Source organism: Coptis chinensis, chromosome 3 (genome assembly GCF_015680905.1).
Source record: "Coptis chinensis isolate HL-2020 chromosome 3, ASM1568090v1, whole genome shotgun sequence".
Taxonomy (NCBI): domain Eukaryota; kingdom Viridiplantae; phylum Streptophyta; class Magnoliopsida; order Ranunculales; family Ranunculaceae; genus Coptis; species Coptis chinensis.
In genome coordinates, this window is record NC_141458.1 from 104319189 (window position 1) to 104339572 (window position 20384).

The 20384-nt window shown below is 37.3% G+C and overlaps 2 protein-coding genes, 1 long non-coding RNA gene and 3 pseudogenes across 12 annotated transcripts in view; 2 read left to right on the forward strand and 4 right to left on the reverse strand.

The window, feature by feature from the left end:
• Nucleotides 1-241: 241 nt before the first annotated feature.
• Nucleotides 242-2466, forward strand: LOC147512439 (bifunctional protein FolD 4, chloroplastic-like; annotated as a pseudogene). The gene is made up of 4 exons (XR_015214937.1): nt 242-1039; nt 1134-1378; nt 1481-1648; nt 2029-2466. The product of XR_015214937.1 is annotated as a bifunctional protein FolD 4, chloroplastic-like (transcript).
• A 3318-nt stretch (nt 2467-5784) lies between these two features.
• On the reverse strand, nt 5785-6302 carry LOC147512440 (20 kDa chaperonin, chloroplastic pseudogene; annotated as a pseudogene).
• The window catches only part of LOC147512441 (putative disease resistance protein RGA1), a 48461-nt gene continuing 33871 nt past the window's right edge, over nt 5795-20384 (reverse strand). Inside the window, exons 2-5 of one of the 8 annotated variants that reach the window (XM_086595437.1) lie at nt 12051-12355; nt 11822-11951; nt 6044-6223; nt 5795-5949 (exon numbers count right to left, since the gene is read on the reverse strand). The gene's annotated coding sequence lies outside the window, so the exon portion shown is untranslated. Of the gene's footprint in view, nt 5950-6043; nt 6224-8789; nt 9117-9230; nt 9307-11463; nt 11952-12050; nt 12356-17599; nt 17910-20384 lie in introns of those variants that run through there. The other 7 variants (XM_086595434.1, XM_086595436.1, XM_086595435.1 and 4 more) reach the window with 7 other exon arrangements.
• On the reverse strand, nt 6442-8511 carry LOC147512442 (protein LAZ1 homolog 2-like). Its single transcript, XM_086595445.1, has 3 exons — nt 8034-8511; nt 7328-7639; nt 6442-7271 (listed from the first exon to the last, which is right to left on the reverse strand). Exons 1-3 carry the CDS (start codon nt 8037-8039, stop codon nt 7140-7142), a joined length of 450 nt encoding a protein of 149 aa, XP_086451571.1. The 5' UTR covers nt 8040-8511; the 3' UTR covers nt 6442-7139.
• On the reverse strand, nt 10242-10649 carry LOC147512443 (small ribosomal subunit protein uS15y pseudogene; annotated as a pseudogene). Its single transcript, XR_015214947.1, has 2 exons — nt 10520-10649; nt 10242-10429 (listed from the first exon to the last, which is right to left on the reverse strand). The product of XR_015214947.1 is annotated as a small ribosomal subunit protein uS15y pseudogene (transcript).
• The window catches only part of LOC147512444 (uncharacterized), a 29919-nt gene continuing 27535 nt past the window's right edge, over nt 18001-20384 (forward strand). The window contains exon 1 of the long non-coding RNA XR_015214952.1: nt 18001-20299. This is a non-coding gene — a long non-coding RNA (uncharacterized LOC147512444). The remainder of the gene's footprint in view (nt 20300-20384) is intronic.

A 20384-nucleotide genomic window follows, 5' to 3' on the forward strand; every position in this document is an offset into this window, starting at 1 on the left:
CTGACTATATGAGTTTTGTGTCGTGTGTTGTTAATTGTTAAGAAAAAAACCATTAACGTTCTAGCAAATTTGTGAAGGCAGGAAGGCAGAAAATGATATGGACTTAAGTTTTCCTATAAATCACTCATGGGTCCGGTTCTAGGGACTCAAATTTATTTGACTCAAGTTTAACTCAATTTTTGGACTCTTGGATCATCTTAATCTAACGGTACAAAATTTCTACAGGATAGTCATTTAAAGGATAGTCATTTAAAGTATGACGTCATGTAGGCCCTCTTATCATTTCTTTTCTTCTTTCCGTTCGTCCTCGCAAATACTCAAAAACTCTGCCCACCCTCACTGGCTCACTCGTCACTCTCAGGGATCCATTGATTCCTCGAAAAAAAAAATCGTCTCATGATTTAACTTCTATTAGTTTCGATATATTGAAACCAAGAATGCAAGATGCTTCCATTGTATGTGACTGAAATTTCATTGTGAAGATTCTCCCATTTTCGCTGCTACTAAACCCAACAATGGCATCAACGATATTTTCAGATTGTTCTTCAACAACAGCTGTTCGTCTCCTTCCTTTTCTTCATTTCAATTCCTAATAAGCTCCACATTCATACTCAACGTCACGTGTCATCTACACCTATTAAAGGTAGGTATATTTTACTTCTTTCTTTCAGGCATTTTATCATACACGTGTTAAATTATTTTTATACAGTTTCAATGAGTACTGAAGCTACAGCGAAGGTAATTGATGGGAAGTTAATTTCAAAGCAAATAAGAGAGGAAGTTAAAAGTGAGATATCAAGAATGAAGGATGCAACTGGTGTTGTTCCTGGGTTAGCTGTTATTTTAGTTGGTGATAGGAAAGATTTTGCGACTTATGTAAGGAAGGAATAAAAAGAAGGCTTGTGAAGCTGTTGGGATTAATTCTTATGAAGCTAATTTGCCTAAAGATTGTGTGGAAGAAGAAGTGCTTAAGTATATTGCTGAGTATAATAATGACCCTTCTGTTCATGGCATCCTTGTTCAGTTACCTCTACCTCGCGTAATTATATGTTCTCTTTGCCAAATTACTTTCTGTTTAACAATGTTTCATTTGAAATTGAAGCTTCTTATTGTTTTAATGGATTTCATGCCAGCATATGAATGAGGAGAACATCTTGAATGCTGTTAAGATTGAGAAAGATGTGGATGGCTTTCATCCTTTAAACATTGGTCGTCTTGCCACGCGAGGTCGGGATCCGTTGTTTGTTCCATGCACCCCAAAAGGATGCATAGAGTTGTTGCATCGGTATGGGACTATGGGATCACTATCAAGGGAAAGATAGCAGTTGTAATTGGTTGTAGCAACATTGTTGGAATGCCTGCTGCCCTGCTTTTGCAAGTAAAATTTTTGTTATATATGTAGCATTTTATTATTATGGCGATTCTTGTTGCTCGTTTTTTACCTTTTCATATGAACTTGACATTGTGATGTTGTTTGCAGAGAGAAGATGCTACGGTGAGTATCATACATTCTAGAACTGAAAATCCGGAGGAAATGACAAGAAATGCAGATATTATAATAGCTGCTGTTGGGCAACCAAACATGGTGAAAGGGAGCTGGATAAAGCCAGGTGCAGTTATTATTGATGTTGGAATTAATCTAGTTGATGTAAGTTGGTTCAGTCTTTGTCCGTCTATGTGCCACTTTCGATTTTGTCGCTGCTAGGATTTTCTGTCGGGTTTATTTATTGATATTAAAGGGCAAATAGGAAAAAGAGAAATTAAAAGAGCTTATCCCCCATGGGAATGCATGATTTCCATTTGAATTATAATATTTCTTTGCTTCAAAGTACATTATTAGGTAATAATTTAGATGTTTTAGATTTCTAAATTTTGATATAAATTCAAGTTATTGTTAGCTAAACTTAGGCAGAACTCAGAGTGGGTACCAAATGGAGTACCCTTTAGTTACAATTAGCCACATTAATTTTTTCCTACAACATGAAGAGGTTTATGCATTTGGTTGACAAGTGGTTCTTTATGTCACAGGATCCAGAAAGTCCTCGAGGGTATAGGTTGGTTGGAGACGTCTGCTATGAAGAGGCCTGTAAGGCAGCTTCTGCTATTACTCCAGTTCCTGGTGGAGTGGGTCCAATGACCATAGCCATGCTTCTATCCAATACTCTCAGCTCTTCTAAGAGGGCATACAATTTTGTATGAGTCTTCGTTCTGTATCTGTTCAATTCTCTGAGCGTAGCAATCTCCGGTTGTACAACATGGAGCAGGCACAAGGTTTAATAGGCCAGTTTCTGCTTCCATGATAAGAGTAGGTTTTGTGGTTGTGATGTGAACCACATGTAGGTTGATAGTTTATCTTGTCATAAATATTACAGTTTCAACCTGTTTTTCCAGGCAGCAGGACACTTAATGTATTAGCATTTGTTTTTAATATGCAATGAGAGAAATGGTGTCCTTTATTTTAATTCACATTGATGTGCATGAATGTAATGTTTGTAAGAGTATTTTTTGGCATTTGGGGTAAGACAGATAAAAGGTTTTGGTATTTTTTTTCTGGGTTTTAGCTGCATATTCTGAACCCCTTGGTCTGAATTGTTGAAATAGCCCGACATAACTCGTCTGTGTCAAGGTTCAACCTTGTCATTTGGAAGAATGGACTAGAAGCCAATGTTGCGCTCCACAAATGGGAGATTGAGAAGTTGTTCCAGTTTACAAAGATATGTTTAGCTGAAACGCAATTTTTGGTTGGTCTTGCTGTTAGTTGCTCCACAATTTAACTCTCACTAAATTTAGCTCGAAAATTTATCCTACATACTTACGTCTAGTTATCTGTACGTTGTGGAAAAAAATTGTATTGGTAATGCCAGGTTGTTGATGAAGGTAGTGAGAATGGTGTGGGTTGGAGAAGAAGAAGAGTCTCGCACCAAAACTTAGAGGAGAAGTTAGAGAATGGGGCGTAGGAGGAAAGACCCAGGAGGAAAAACACCGTAAGTTTATTTTTATTGGTCCTACATGATATCATTTAAAAGAGTAAATAAACGTGGTAGACAACTTTAATTAGATCCCTTAGATTTAGAATATCTAGTGGCCATCAAATTGAGTCAAAATTGAGTTAAAAATTCCTGAGTCCCAGGAACCGGACCCATCACTCATACACAGGGGAAACAATGCTGATATATCGGTTAAATATACATCAGAAAATATCGGTGCTAAGACTGGTAAGTTATTGAGATATACCGATATGTGAATAAATGTCAAACTGATTTTTTTGTTTAGTCGATTAAGCAAACAGAAAATTGGGTATAGGTACACAAACGCAACTTTTTTAAGTTTAGAGGAAATAGCAAACTTTTTTTTTGTTTTTCCTCCATAAAAACTGAAATTTGACATCTGTCTCAAATTTCAAACTGACTTTTACAATTTTGACCTCTTTTATTAGTCCCAACTAAAAAAACCAACTACTAACAAAAAAAATAAATTACGTACTAAATTAGTTACCAAAAGAATAGTGGGTTAATCAAAATAACTAAAATTCATCCGAAATCTACAAAATTCCAATTAAAAGTGAGATAAATTTTTGGAGAGACCAAAACAATGTGGAAAACATCAACTTCAAAAACGGAAAAAATATATGTTGATTACAACTAATTTCAATACAACTTTAACAATTTAAAATACATATCAGATAATTTTAAATACCATGTTTAAGCTTGATGTAATTCAAATTGTGATAGGACAAATAATTTTTTTTTATAAGACGATTGTATTATTTGATTGCAGTACATCTTGGACCAATACACACGCACCCTTGTCTGATGAGTGGCCTCGATTGACACACACACGTACAACCTGCGCACATTAGATTTTTGTATTATTTATTTGTGGAAGATATTGGCAGTTACAAATAAAAGGGTAAAAAGGAAAAATAAGAAGTTTTAAAAACAGTTAATACATCCAAAAAATGACGTGTTTCTAAAATTGGAGTAGAATCAAAAGATAATATTGGTCTTTCTCTAAACAAAAAACACACTAGCGAAAGTGTGTAGAGCCCAATTTCTAGTATTATTATTACTATTATTGTCTAATCTTACGTGCATTACATATTCCTAGCATATGTGATACAAAGTTTGGAGAAGAGTTCAACCAGAAAGACATTAGTGGCGTGAGAAAGGGTAGTGAATTCAGGGATTGGTTAGGAAAAGGATTAGCTATCCATTCTCTGTTCTGTTCGCCGTAACAAGCTCCATGATTTGGAAAAGCATGGGGGTGTAGGGGAGCAGTATTTTATCATGTACACGGGCAGCGTAAGCGAACTCAGGACGCTGCCCCTCGAGACCGAACTGTGAGCAGCTCCTTCAGGAACTCCCCGATACATCGACCTCCAAGAGCGACCTACGAGAAAGGAGTACGAATATATTTCAGTACGAACATGTAGTAGAACGCCTTATGCAATGATAACCATCAGTGGTAATCATTGCCCATCTCCGGAAAATAAGGAGAGCCTCGTCAGCACCCAATTAGGAGAAGACTTATAACAAAACCGGCTTAGCACTCATTCTTGATCATCACCTTACACGTGTAACATGAGCACACGTGTCTACAAGACAGACATCCCCTTAGCCTATAAATACCCTTCGATAGAACTACGTCGGGCCTGATTCCTCTCTCCCCCAGAGACCAGAAAGAGAAAAGGATCAACAAGAGGATACGTAGGCAGTTCGCTCAGGACCGAACTCGGCCCCAACAGAAAACCCAAAACACCCCTTTACATTGGCGCCGTCTGTGGTTTCGATTTCTTGAGAACCACTTTCACACAGTTCACCCAACTCTAACTCTCAAGCCCACGAAGCATGGTTAGCCTAGAAGCTCAAGTCCAGCAGCTTGCCCACCAGTTGGGAATAACGAATGAAAGCATTTCCTTGCTCAGGGAGGAAAATGCTACTTTACGTGCTCAGGTGGGTAATTACCAGCAACAACAAGTAGGCAACGGAGCAGAGACTAGCATCAACGACGTTAATCAACAGATTAACGAGTTATCTCAAAGGATTGGCCAGAACACCGCAAAGAAGGACTCGACACAGATTGTTCACAAGATGCTCAAAACGTATCGCGCATCTCCGTTCAGCGCAGAAGTCCTCAATAAACCCTCTCCACAAGACTTTATCCAGCCACGCTTTCCTATGTACGACGGCAGCACGTGCCCTGGTCAGCATGTGGCTCGTTATATTCAGAGTTTGGCACTTTATAGCTCACCAGAGTTCGATCATCTCCATTGCAGATTATTTCCAGCTAGCCTCAAGGATGGCGCTCTCGATTGGTTCTTTTCACTGGAATCTGATTCTATCAAAACTTTCGAACAGCTTACTGATTTGTTCGCCAGCCAGTACATCCACAACAGGCGGAAAAAGGCCGATCTTGATTCTTTGTTTCAGTTATCATTCAGGGAGGACGAAACTATTCGTGACTTCCTCGGACGGTTCAAGGCCGAACTGTTGTGCATGAAAAGTGGCTTGAAAGAATCTTTCGCCACATTGGCCTTTTCCAATGCTTGCCGAGTGAGGAACTCCGACCTCTCCAGGTCGTTAATGAAGCACCGCCCTGAGACACTGTCCGAGCTCTATGCTCGCGTTGATAAGTACATCAAGTTGCAGGAAACTTTGAAGCGCCACGGCTTAACAGAGAACCAGCAGGTCGCAGCAGTCTCAGATCGTACACCACGTACAAAGAAGCGCGCTAGGTCGCTTGCACCACAGGCCAGCGCCCGGTCCGATAATACATAGGATGAATTCAACCGACCTTGATCAAAACACGGTCATTTATAGGCTTGAGATCATTGACTTCATCAGTCTCAAGAATACCCACAATGTCATCTTCCTTCAATAAAAGATGAGTAGATCTATCAAACTCGAGTTCTGTCCCAGAATATTTGGAGTAGACAATTGGTGCTCCAGTCTAGGCAACAAGGGAAAAAACAATATTAACAGGAATACTTAAAACAACCAATTGGTGCTCCAGTCTAGAGCATTGGAAAAGGCTATGAAATCACCTTGACACTAATTTCCAAATTGTTCTTCCGGAGAGTCTTACCCTCCCCAACATCAACAACCTCACCTCCTTGTGGTTATACTTGGGCTGTTGAAGGGAGTAAAATTCCTCCTACAGTTTGCTCCTCAGCAGACTTGATCTTAACATGGACTCTGTCACCCAAGGGCTTGACAGAAGTGTACTGCACAGTTGAAAGAGTAATGAAGATGAGCAATGTAACCGAATGAGACAGAAGAACTTGAACTTACATGTTTGCACATTTTCGTCAGGAAGCAACTACAGATAAAGTGACATGAGGTAAAGTCGCAAAGCTTTATTGACACTAAAATTCCTGAATAAATCATTTTTTTCTATTTAACTTATTTTCCAAAAACCATTGTCATTCAACCAAATGGCCAAGAATAAAAAGAAATGTAGATAAAATACTAGATAAAAGTCTGCCAAAATCTGGGGTGCGATAAAATGCTAGAGAATGACAACAAGAAAAACTCGCACATCCTCCACAAAGCATATCACACATTCACATATCATTCATCAAGAAGAAGACAACAAAACAGCACTCTATACAGAGGGCTTACTGCTTAAAAACAAAGGCATTTTCAGTATCAGAGAGAATTTCAAAACGCCACAGCTCCACTTCACCACAGCTCTTTCAGAGAATTAACAAAAACAGTTAAAGGTAATTTTTGTTTTGCAGGTTTGATATATAAAAATGACAACTACTTGTGGCGATTTGGTAGTATATTAACATCATTCCTTCCACATGCTTGGAAGCACTAAGCAGATTCCATTGAAACTTCTTCACGATGAATAATTCTATCAAACATACAGTGTACAAACACTAGCCCCTTTACCTCAGGTGTTGTGAGGGGTTTCAAACAAACAATCAGCTGCTCCTATTATGTTGCTAACTATAACAAATGACAAAATAAACCATCCCTGAAAAGTCAGGCACTGGAACATTTTTCTTCACCAAAGTCGACATCATTATTCATGTCATCTCTCAGTTTCATAATTAGCAACTACCTTTTCTTCATCAACCACTGGAGATCCACCTTCAGAAATTTTTTGCTCAACATGTTCTTCCACCACTACTTCTAATTTTCTAAATGCTCTTCTTTGTCCTTCGAGTCGACTGTGATGTGATGGATCTTTTCCTGTATCTTAGTGACACCCTTTTCCACGGGTTCTATTGCTTGGTTTATAGTCAGTGCAACATCCTTGAAAACCTGTTAAAGGATGAACCTTCTCATTAAGCGCAAACACACACACACACAGAGCTCACATGTCCACCACCTCCAATAACAATATCCTGAACACTCTCAGTGACACTTGTTCCAGGGGCCTCAACATGAGTTTCCATCTGTTTAACCGTGGCGGGTTTCTCCTTCCCACCTTCCTCCAACTTCATCATGGCTCTGATTTCTTTGGAAATCACCTTACCATGCTCATAAATGGGAAGGTAATGATATGGTTTAGCTGAGAAAACAAAAATATAGGCAACCACATCTGCCGAACAAAGTGAGTTAACTTGCATGAGCACTTGCGATACAAATAGAATGAGTTTGGACATCAAGGCAGAAGTCAAGCATAGCATCTGGCAAAGAAAAAAAAAAGATAATGTGTTATACCAAATAGCTTCCAAAGGAATACAAAGCAAAAGCTTCATAGCAATTTCTTAAGATGTCACATGCGAGGGAAAGGTTTGGATTCAACAAAGATATAATCTGGAAAAAAAAAAAAAAACCAAAAATTGAAACCATCAAACATGCCTGAGAAAACTAGAGCTGCTTCAATTAAGGATTTAATATTAGCTTCTGTTTTTTGTGTCTGACAAACTATAATCGTTTTCCATTTTTGGGTAGGGACGATTAACTGAAGCCCACAAGTTTGTTCCAAGTAAAATTGTCAATCATTTGAACATTTTGAATAATTAATAACAACTGAATTAGGTATTAGAAATTTAAGGGCGAACTAATTACTAATGATACCTCCATCCAAACATAAAATTTGGAAATCTTCGTAGCAATTTACTGCACAACTAGCAAGCAAGAAGCAGCAGTTCTGACAGCCAAAGGCGAAACTGACTCGTTTTTTGCACACATTATGAAGTTGCTCCTTAATCTTCGTAGGGGTTATGAAGTGTAATGTCAGAGTTTTGTTATGTCAGGAGTTATAGTTTATGCATTAGGCCTGCATGTCAGAGTTTGTTATAGTGTTAGTGTAAGTTTGTTATGTCAGGAGTGTGTTTTGTCATGAGTCAGAATTATAATATGGGATGCTCTAGCTAGATGAACTTGCCAGAGAACCCAGCAAGTTAAATTTGTCTATCCTCATTCTAGAATTTCGATGGGCAACTCCCTGAGCTTTAAGGAACTGCATAAACTTCTATTACTGAGCAATGTACGGCTTCTCAAAAGTTAGAAAAAAAGAGCAGTACTTGCTTGCTATTCCAACACTCCCCACTAGCATAAATGCCCAATTTACTTGCCCCCTCTTTAGTACACACGTCTGATCCCAAAAGCCTAGTTCTCATCAAATTTAAAAATTCCACAAAGCTAGATTCCTCTAACATAGTCATATTGTTTGGAAGCTAAGGAATATCACAAGATGCCTTGTTAGGGCATAGGCTTCTTTTTGGCATGCTGAGCTCTGTGTATAAGCAGACTGCAATGAACTTTGTTTCTCAATTCACATTGTTTCCTTGTACTAGAAAAAAATGAAAGACAAAAAAATACTAGGCAAATAAAAGAGACAAATTTGATAAAAATATAATCAATCACTTTTACATGAACAGATCCTACATTTTTTCAATTCAAGCACATCCATGCCTGCTTAAATGGCTTACCAAAAAACAGAACTCCATATTCACTACAATATTATAAGAAACGCGCACTCGCTAATGAGTAATAACATTAGATACATCAACTTTTACAACTGGTAGTGCTCCAGGGCTTGGAATGGATGACAACTGAACACCACCAGTTTTGTCCCACGAAATATGAGCACCGCACCAATACTTCAAATACCAATGGAGACCAGACGCAATTTCAACTGCGGTGGTGCCCTTGATCCTGTTGGAAGTTATAAAATTAGAAAATGCTATTAAACACCTCACCAAGAACAAACAAAAAAACTGAAGTATCAATAGCCTATGACCAATAAGGAAGCAACAGTTCGAATACTACTCACAGTGTTTGCAACTTGACAGGAAGAGCACAAGCCAGTAGACCACTTCTAGCGTCCAAACACTTTCATGTTTAACTGAAAAAAAATGAAATGAATGAGTTCCAAATTAGAAAAGAGTCAAAAGACGTTCGGCAATGAGCAAGAACCCTTAATATCTAGCAAAAAACTACAAACTCAAATTCGGGCAATATAAGAGCTCCAATATCATAGCACTAGATACCATTTCAATAAAATCAGAAAAGCCAAAAAGAGGTTTGATGGGGTGTCAACAAGACAAAATCCTAGAAAAGGGTAAAAACACAAATATCATTTAGCAACAAAGAATTAACCAGACCAATTTACAGTAGCAAAAACTACTTTCAAGTCTCATATGTAGGAGTTAGCCTCAAAGCACAAGAGCACTTCCTATCCTCCCCATCATTCTATATTCACACGATCATTCAAGAACCAACTTATTATAATTCATTATACATTGAACAATTATGAAAAATACAAAAAACACATGCAAGCACCATTTTTGTAACTTATGGATTAAGACCTAAATCTACAATTATTAAACATAAATATATCATTGCCTTTGAGCATAACACAGACTTAATTAAAACAACAGGTAACTGATCGAGCGATAAGCAAATAAGTTAGCCGCAAAAGGGGAGGAACACCAAGTTACACATTAAAATACAATCATTTCTTAGAAGTTAGAACTGAAGACACTACATACCATATTCTAATAACCAGAGGCATTGACATAGAACCAAGTGACTTTCAGTAGGAAGCTTAAACCTAAAAGGCATTGAACCCAGAATGTATAGGTTTATATTGATTTTTATTGTCTACTCTTTAACTATGAAACAGAGACATGCATCCAGGCCACCAGATCTCTCATTTTGCAAACTTCACCAATTATTTCTCAAAACATTCAGTTCACATAAAATATGAATACTGACATCAATACTAATATGTGCATACAACAACTGTATATAACTAAACAATGGGTACGAGTCCACTCACTATTTCCAGACTGGGGGAAGCTTCTTGGTCCTCTTGTAGTAACGAGCGAGCCTATGAATCCTGCTCTCAACCAAAATCAGCCTAAACTTGTTGTCCTTATCCTTCCTGTTCCTCTCCAAATGCTTACGGATAGCAACTGCCTTCTTAATCAAATGGTACAGATCTTCAGGAATTTCAGGTGCAAGCCCTACAACCCCACAATATAAAGCAACCATTTTTAAAACTAAAATACAAAAAACAAGTGAATAAATAAATAGAAAACAAAATGGATTAGTACCGTGGGCCTTGAGAATACACAAGATCTTGCTACCAGTAACACTTTTGACCTGAGCAATACCGTGAGAATCACAATCACGAATAAGCACATTCAACCGAAAAATCAAGTGAATAATTTGTGCTTGATTTTCTCAATTTGGAGAAGGGAGAAAGGCAAATCTAGTTTTTCGGTTTGAATTTGGAGGTGTTTTGGTGTTGAATTTTTCGGTTGAATAATTGGGGGTTGATTTTGATTTTGATTTTGGTTGTTTGGGGAAGAGAGTAGCGAAAACCCTTCGTGTTTTGTTTTTGAAGCCGAAAATGCAAAATCTTTTGAAATTTTGAAATATCATGGTTAAGGTTACTGATATCGGTTTGGATGATCTAACGATCTAAAGGTCCAAAGTTGGCTGTTCGATGGCTGTCACAAAGTTGGCTGTCACATTTTTGTTCCTAAGATCTACACTCCAAGCATTATATAAAATAGAGAAAATATTATATCAAGTATTTTCCACCGGGGGAGGGACGGAAGGGTTCCAAAATGGAATGGCGAGTCGGATTGAATGATACATCCAGCACTGTCCAACTAGGATTACACAATATGCACATAAAGAGAGTTGAACAATCATTCGGCCATTCGGGGTTTGCAATGGAATCTAATAAACATGTAACTGATACATGGAAGCAGAAGCAGAAGCACAGTCCACTCTTCTAAATAGTAACCAATCACCTATTCACAATTTTCCTTCTTTATTGACCATATTATTAAAATATAGTCATATACTATGGGTAGTTAATTAGGACTTTGCACTTGTACAACTTTTAGTTCACGGTATATATATAGAATGTAATAATTATGGATTTTAATCACATCTTAATAGCAAATATTTCACACATATCTTTAAACTATGGAAAAGACGCAGCATAACTGTACAATCGCAATCAACATATTGATAGAAAACTAACCGCGGGGTTGGTGTATGATCGAAGATGCTGGAAAATCGAAAAAATGGAGAGAACCAATGCAACCAGTATGAAACTTCCAGCAATAATAGTAGCTGGCGAGTGTAGATCCCCTCTATTACTTGAAAATATGAATTGGAGCTAAGCGCCATTCACAGATGTCTTCTACATTTGACAACTTGTACATGCAATAGACTTCAATTAGGTTAAACCTGACTTGAAAAGCCATATATTACAAATATGATCTGGAATTGAAAAAAACTCTTGAAAGGAAAAGACAAGTTAACCCAATTTAAGGAACCCAAGATGAAGCATTTCTACTTGATCACAACACTATTACGCCCAGCATCTTCAAAGATACCTAGATGATGCATGGGTGACTGTTGATAGCAATTTTAATGTCATCCTCACGCGTTCACCGCTTAATCCATCTCTTAATTACAAAGTAGTCCTTAGATTGACTAGTCTCGTGAGTCGAAAGCAGATTCTGGCTGCCAAGTGGAACAACAAAGTTTTAGTTAGTCACATACTGCTTGTCTATCAAAGAATTGGCAACAACATGGTAGTTACAAAATCCTAAAATCAATAACCTGTCGGGGTTGGGTTGGGTTGATGCATGATAGTTCATTGCAGGTGAACAAGGGCTTACTGATCAATTGGTTATTCTGGGATGAAGTCGCACCAATTAAGGATGATCTTTGGAATGTGGGAATTGGTGGTCCAGATTTCTCTTTTTCTGCAGCATTCTTCCAGAATTGAACAATCAAGATTTTCAGTAGTTGAAGCATGGGGAGATGCTTCAAATCCTCTGGCGTGAAGTCAAGGAATTCACAATTATAAAAGCCCAATGTTTGAATTGCTCTAAATCTCTAATAATCTATAAGTCTAAACCGACCTGAAATTGCAGAAATTAAATTATAAATCAGTGGCTAAAGGAACTCAAAAAATCCAGTGACAAATTTTCATTAAAATGGAATTTAATCAAGATACGCATCTGTGTGAACTCAATTGATTATTAAGATACGCATCTGTCCATACTTGAGGTAGATTTTCATGCTGATTGGGTCCTTCTCCTTTTCCAGGAATTTAATATGTATTTCGTAATATTCTTCCAACTTCTCCATCATCCATTTTAGTAGAGACATATTCAATCCAATTCTAAAAACAACTTTATCTCAAATAATCTGGCTAGATAGCATAAAGTTTTCAATCCTTCTTGACAAAGGTAGACAATGAAAGAAAACAACTTCTAAAGGGAGTAAGAGATGGATAAAGTCATTATCTGCATCAAATATCTAAATATCCCAGAGGTGTATAAAGCCAATTTCACTTTCAATTTTGGACATAGTAGTCTGATTTGAAATATTTGTTTGTTTTCTATCTTTTCACTTCACAATCCACTATTCTTAGAAAAAACCAAATCAAATCAGCAAGAACTTTAAACATCAAATCTAGTGTAGGTTTTATGGTTACTACATGCATAAAAATCTCCACTTTAAGAGCTAATCAAACAGTTCACATAGAATCAATCATCTAAATATCAACATGCAATAAGAATTCATGTTAAAACAAACATCAAATGATCCGAAAATGAACTGTTAAAAGAAACTTAACCGAGATTGACAACAAGAGATCTTGAACGAAAGAGAAGGTCAGAGAATTATTCTTCTCAACTCTTAGTCCTTGGGAGTAAACTATAATTACAAACTAAACCAACATTTTGCTCTAAATCCGTAAACCAACATTGTCCAGTTGCTTGTTTTTAATATATAGTGGGTTAGAATGGTCCTACCCCCTAAAATGGGTAGGATGCTATCTCTATGTTTCCATCTAGCATTTCTCAAAAAAAAATGGGAAAAGAATAAAAACATGTGAGGCTTATCTATTATCCAAGGCTGTAAATCATTTTTGGGGAGCTATACCATGACCTTAAACATCAGATTCAGGACCTGATGAGCGCTAGCCAATGAAAGGAATACCTTTCTTGGACATGTCTAGCATTCTTGACTCATCAAAAGTACTTGGACATTGTGCTTTCCCGGACAATGAACTACCAAATCCAATAAGCCTCAAGGCGCTAAATAAAAGGCTTAAGGTACCTCTTGAGGCTTAAGCTCAATGCATTTTATTAAACCTTTTATACAGCAATGCCATAGATATGAAGAAACTGTGCATCATTTAGTAGTAGACTAGTTAGAACCCCATAACCTCAGGACGTTCATTATTAAGAACCAAATTTGGACAACTACGTACAAAAGGTATGTCAAAGACCACTTACAGTTCCAATGGAAGGCTTATCCTTGCTAGCCTCAGTTAAGAACAAGCCACCAGCAGTTTTATTTGACTTTGTCAGTCTCAAGAATACCCACAATGTCATTTTCCTTCAATAAAAGATGAGTTGATCTGTTACCCATTGCCAACTTCCTTATGAAATATCCATTGGGGTTCTTATACACCCTCAAATTTAAGCATCGAAATTGGGTTTACCAAATTTATTTAGTTCAGTCAAACAAAGAGAATATGTTTCTCTAATACTTGGTCTTGTTGCATTAGCACAAGTTTTTGTGATTAGATCATCCATTTTTGCTTTCCTCTTCAATGTTGTTAGTACTTGCTGTCCAAGACACTCCCAAAAATATGGCCAGAAAGAAAACATAGTCAAACCACCAAAATGGGTAGCCTTTCAGTCAATTCCTCTCATTCTTCTTCCTCCTTATTCCTTAATTTATCATCTTCTTCGTTTTGAATGAAATGGATAAATTTGGTAATCACAAATTTGATGCCTAAATTTGGGAAGTCAAATGATATTGGAAATGAGCAGTTAAGTCAAAGCACTACACACTGATGGTGATCGACTCAAAAAAAAAAAAAAAAAAAAAACCCCTTCATCAAAAATTAATCTTTATTCACGCTTTGCATCAGTGAATCGAGGAACTGAAGAAGATTGCAGAGCTCCAAGTAGGGTCCCATGAATCTTGTCCAAATATTGTTGGCTAGGATACGTGGGTACAACATGGATAGGGCATATAGACATGGTGTGGACATAGCATTTCAATTATTAAATGGAGTGCGTAACACATGCAATTTATCCTTACACCACTGAGGTTGAATACTTGAATACAAAATCATTCGCCACAAGAAATTCTGGTATTAACTGGCGAATAGGCAAGAAAAGAAGCAAAGAATGATCGCATCTTAGAAAGTTCCAGTCAAAGGAAGATCCATTCATTATATCATATATATATATGCAACAGACGATAGCCGCCGAATTATTAGCAACCAAATTATTAGCAATGCTAATAAAGTCATGGTAAGTCAAAATATCTATCCTGAATATAAGTAGGAAAAAAATGAAACTGAGTGGATAAGTACAAGCTCTTACCATATCACCATCTTGAACCTACCAATGAAGCTTATCCACAATCTGCTTACCAGCATTAGGGCTGTCAGCATTAATACATTTAAGAATAAGGAAAATATTCAATAGAAATAATCAGCATACAACCCACTAGAAAGTAGAAACAAGGTTGTACTTTGGTTCCTCAATGGGTGAATAAATGAAAATCTTTTTATAGCAGAGTACAAAAATTAAAAGGGCAAGGCGTAGTCCAGATAAGTTCCTAGTACTTTGGTTCCTCAAGAAGTCAATAAACAAAAATCACTTAGAAAAGAGCTATGCAAGACTCAAAACTAGATAAGGAGCTATGCCAGATAAGTTGCTAATAGAGGTCTATCAACGTTGCTACCACACCCCGCAGAAGAGCTCATGAAGATGATTATGGGTTTTAAAGATAGCTAGCATTGATTATAGGATAAATGCTAATTGCTACTCTGCTCACCCGCGTGAGGTCTCAGATCAGTCAAACTTGACAGGCAATCTGGAATGAAAGGCAAATCTTCGACAGTGAGCTCTTCATCAATGAGAGTGTAGATATCTAGCAAATTTTCGACAGAATAACGAAAACCGAACCACTACAAATGAAAGTTCTATTTGAGTGTCTGACAAGATCTCCTACACATTTACCTCCATATACTTTTCCTGCCCCAGTTAACTTCCCTCCATTTAAGGTCTACACAACAAGCCCTTTTTCTTCATAGCCTTAAAGCAATGAGCCAGTGTCATTACTAGTGAAACATTCAAAGATATGAAACAAATTAGTCTTGGGTAACATAAGAACATGCAAAACAATGGCTTTAAAACTTTCAATATGCCAACAGAAAAATAAATTAATAAAATTAAATAAATAAGAAACAAAAACATTAAACACTTAGATACGTCACGTACATCCTTGAGCTTGTCCACCTTGTGAAATGACGACCAAAAGATGTATAGCACATGCCAGGTAGAAAAGGTGCAAGATAGACTCTCAGCTTATTCTACGACAACCAAAAACTAATGTCAGTACAATTCATAGAAACACGCTTAATCATTTTTTTGACAGATTATCAAAAACTTCAAGTGGCACCTAATACACACAAAGTCATATGTGGGACAGTGGAAGTGTAATGGCGTATTAGCAAGCACATGAGACTTGGAAAGGAAAGTAAAACTCATTTGCCTGAAGGTTTTGTTAACTTCTTATCTAGACCCCTCACCCAAGGGTTTGCTTTGTTCATGTAATGCACCTATGGCTATCTCAATGCTTACTCTACCAACGCGTCCGGGTTACATTTTGCCAGAGTGAAGCAGGAAAAAATTAAATAAATAACTAAATCTTGAATCCAAACGGAGGTTTCTTAAATTCATGAGAAGATAAAGATAGAGTAAAAGGTAGAAGTTTTATAGATAATAATTGATAATGTTCACAAATTTGTTACGGCTTTTATTCTACAAGAACCATCAGCTCAAAGACCTTAATAACCATAAAAGGTGCGTGTTAACATAAGAGCAGGATAGCTAGCCATCCAAATAAACAACCCCAACCTGGTGGAATATGCCACACCAAAAAATCGGTTCATTTGAAAATCTCTAGCCTTGTCAAAAGGTATTGCAAACTGAAAAGCTATAGGGAACGTGTTCCTTATTTTTTTATTTTTTTCAAACATCAAGTGCAACGATTAACTTCACAGTCGAAGTGATACAGGTATTTCCAGTAGCAAACAACTAAGGGTAGGATTATCTTGGAAAAGTTCATTCTGTTCTGATTTCTGAACGAAATTCCATGACAGTTGACAGAGGGCAAGTTGTGGGCTACATGTAAAGTTGTTGGACAATAGGATAGTAAAACACTAGTTTTCGTCAAATAAAAAAAAATTGGGATAATGTCAAAACATCCCAAACGGTACTTGGAAAACCCACGACTGTTATTTCCACGAATGGGTTTCGAGCACTAGTCCAGAACTAGCATGTGTCCTGTGCTATGCATCAGTTCGCCAAATTGTTTTTCTCACTAAGAAAAGAGAAACAATTTTCTAAAAATGGGAAAGATATACAATTCCTATACATAAATTTTAGCTTTTAAATTAAAAAAGACTATCCTAAAATTATTGAAGAAAGAGGTGGTTCAATTTTAATAGAGATTAGAGAGCCAATTGTAATTAATAAATAGGAGAGATGTAATTTAAATAAACGTAGGGAGCTGGCTCTAAAATCTTAGAATAGAGAGATTAGAAATACACTGTTCGGTATAGAGATGAGCCAGGAATAGTGATAGCGTTAGGATACTACACTTGGGCAAGAAGTTGAATATGAACAACAAAGGGGTCCCACTAAGCCTGACTTAGTGTGAGAGCATGATCTTAAGTGCAAGAGCGCTTAATTTAAAAAATTCAGCAAGAGTGAATTTGAACCAAGGGTGGCACCCCTAGTTGGACGATTCAATTACTATGGTTTGGACTGGTCAGAGAGTTTAATTTTTAGGCTTTTAGCCAAAAATAGTCGTGATCGTAAATCAATAAGAGGAACATTCATTTTCATGTTGGGATCATCAGCATACATGTTTAGATGCTGGTAGACAGTGGCGGAGAGCCAGGATTTTAGTTCAGGGTGGGCAAATTAACATGCAATTCATTAAAAAAGCGACTCAAAATTCTTAACACCAAAAATAAAAAATTCCAAACATGTGTACATTAATTATCCAAAAAAGAAAGTTTTCGAAAAGCCACCAGCAGTCTTATTTGACTTCATCAGTCTCAAGAATACCCACAATGTCATCTTCCTTCAATAAAAGATGAGTTGATCCATAAAACTCGAGTTCTGTCCCAGCATATTTTGAGTACACAATTTGCGCTCCAGTCTAGACAACAAGGGAAAAAACAATATTAACAACAATACACAAACAAACAGTTTAGAGCATTGGAAAGGGCTATGAAATCAGCTTGACAGTAATTTCCAGCTTGTTCTTCCCAAGAGTCTTACCCTCCCCAACAGCAACGACCTCACCTCCTTTTGGTTTTGATCGGGCTGTGGAAGGAAGCAAAATACCTCCTACAGTTTTCTCCTCTGCAGACTTGATCTTAACAAGGACACTGTCTTGAGTGTCTTGCCTGACTCAAAAAAGCAACGAGGATGAGCAATGTAACCTAATGAGAAAGAAGAACTTAAACTCACAGGTTTGCACATTTTCCTGAGGAAGTAGCTACAGATAAAATGCAAAACTTTATTGATACAAATTCCAAAAACAAATCCTCAACAAATCATTTCTTTCTCTTAATCTTATTTTCCAAAAACTAAACGGCCAAGAATAAACAGAAATGTAGATAAAATACTGAACAAATCTTATTTTCCCAAAAACAAACCATTCATATCTTATCTAAAACAAACATTTGTGCACTAATCTCATGTCATTAATTTTTTTTTGAAGTAGTGAGAGATTTGAGGATTGGGTTGGTTGGTGTTTGGAGAAATGAGGGATTTTGAAAATCATAAAATCAATTACCTGTTGGGGTTGGGGTGATGCATGATTCTTCTTTGCGGTGAACAAGTCAACTGGATTCTTGATCAATCGGTTATTCCGGGATGAAGTCGTCCCAATTAAGTTTGATCTTTGGAATGTGGGAATTGGTGGTCCGGCTTTCTCTTTTCTCGCAGCGTTCTTCGAATTGGGCAATTAATAATTTCAGTCCTTGAAGCATGGGGAGATGCTTCAAATCCTCTGGCTTGAAGTCAAGGAATTTACAATACCGAAATTCCAATGATTGAATTGTAGTGAGTTGGTTGAAGCCTTGGGGAAGTGGCGACTCTTGAGAGAAAATGGAGAAAGAGTGAAGATTTGGGTAGTCATTTTCGTTGTGATCGGGGGAACCAATTCCACTGATTAGCGTGGCAATATAGACTTTGAAAGAAAACCTGTATTGTCCCATAATTCCAGCTTTTCAAGGAGGGGAGGAAGGCAAGGTTGCCTCCCGTCGGTTAATGGACAATCATCTATCTTTAGACTTCTGAGTGCGGGAGAAAACAAGTAGTGCGGCACCACCTTCAACTTAGAGCACCAAGAGATCTCCAATTCGCAAAGACAGGGCATGATGAAACCTTCTCCACCTTCTACATCTCTTCTTATTGGAAGCTTTATTTCATCCCCCTGTTCCTCCCACTCCGGCAAGTTAGACAATGTAAGGCTCTTCAATGCTTTGGGAACACCGCAACTTCTTGGCTAAGAGTAACATTATCATCAATTTGGAAACCCCGAAATTCCATACCAAATAGAGTAAGTTCTTCTAGAGTTTTTAACTTTCCGAGACCTGGTGGTAACATTTGCAATTTCATCAAATTATACACAGTCAATGTGCAAAGCTTTGGAAAAATCTCCACGCCTCTTGAACGGCGGATGCCACTCCTCCAACTCTCTCATATATAAGCTGAGGTATGTAACCCGGGAACACTACTACCCATTGTATCTTGAATCTTCACCACCAGTAGAAGTACCATCATTACTTCCCAGTCCATAAAACTCGCATCCGATGTGTTTCACTGAGCCCAGCCACCATAATTTAAGGTCTTCAAGGTTAACCCAATTTAAGGAACCCAAGATGTTAACCCAATTTAAGGAACCCGAGATGAAGCATTTCTACTTGATCACAAACATGTGTACATTAATTATCCAAAAAAGAAAGTTTTCGAAAAGATCGATTTTTTTTTTTTTTTTTTTTTTTTTTTTTTGATTGGCAAGCCTGTTTTAAATGAGATCAGTAACTCTTTGATGCTGGCGGGGTTCGACCCCCAGACCTCTGGTATTATCACCCAAAGGTTTTACCGACTTTGCTAGTCGGTTATAAGTGTCCACGAGTATCCATTTTCACCCACTCATCTTCTATACGATTCCAAAGTCAATTCTTTACAATATGCCAAAGCTGAAAATACTTTCTCAACAGTTGTATAGAGAACTTACGAGAGATTAGAGCTTTTCAATGAATCAATGACACAAGCCACACTTGACAGGCGCAAGTTTTTGAGTAGGGACTTTTGCGGGAAAAAAAAACTAACAAAGAAGAAGCGAGATTTTCTTTTCCTTTCTAATTGGGAGTTTTGATAAGGTGCTCTCAAGTTAGTGAAAATCCAGCCCAATTAGTAAATCTTGATTAAATCAAGTGAGATAGAAAAACAGCACACTCTTGGTGTAATACATTTGGATAGCACCATAGCAAAGTTTTACATCTTTGGAAAAGGAAAACCAATGCACATAAATAGTTTTTTTTTTGGAAAGTTCAAGGTGTGCGGCTGCCCACCCTTGGCTCCGCCCTTGTTGGTAGATACATCATCATATTTCATACTACAGTAGAGATCATTCGAACAAATGCCAAAAAGTGAAATTCAGTTAATTACAGTGGGCAGTTGATATAGGAGTACTAAGAGATGTGCATTTAGATATATAAATACCTTCCATTTAATCAGCTGATTAAGGCTAAGTCCAATGGTACTGCAAAACATCAAATTTAACGTAAAATGTGATCCAATGGTACGTTAAAACGTTATACCGCAAACGCTA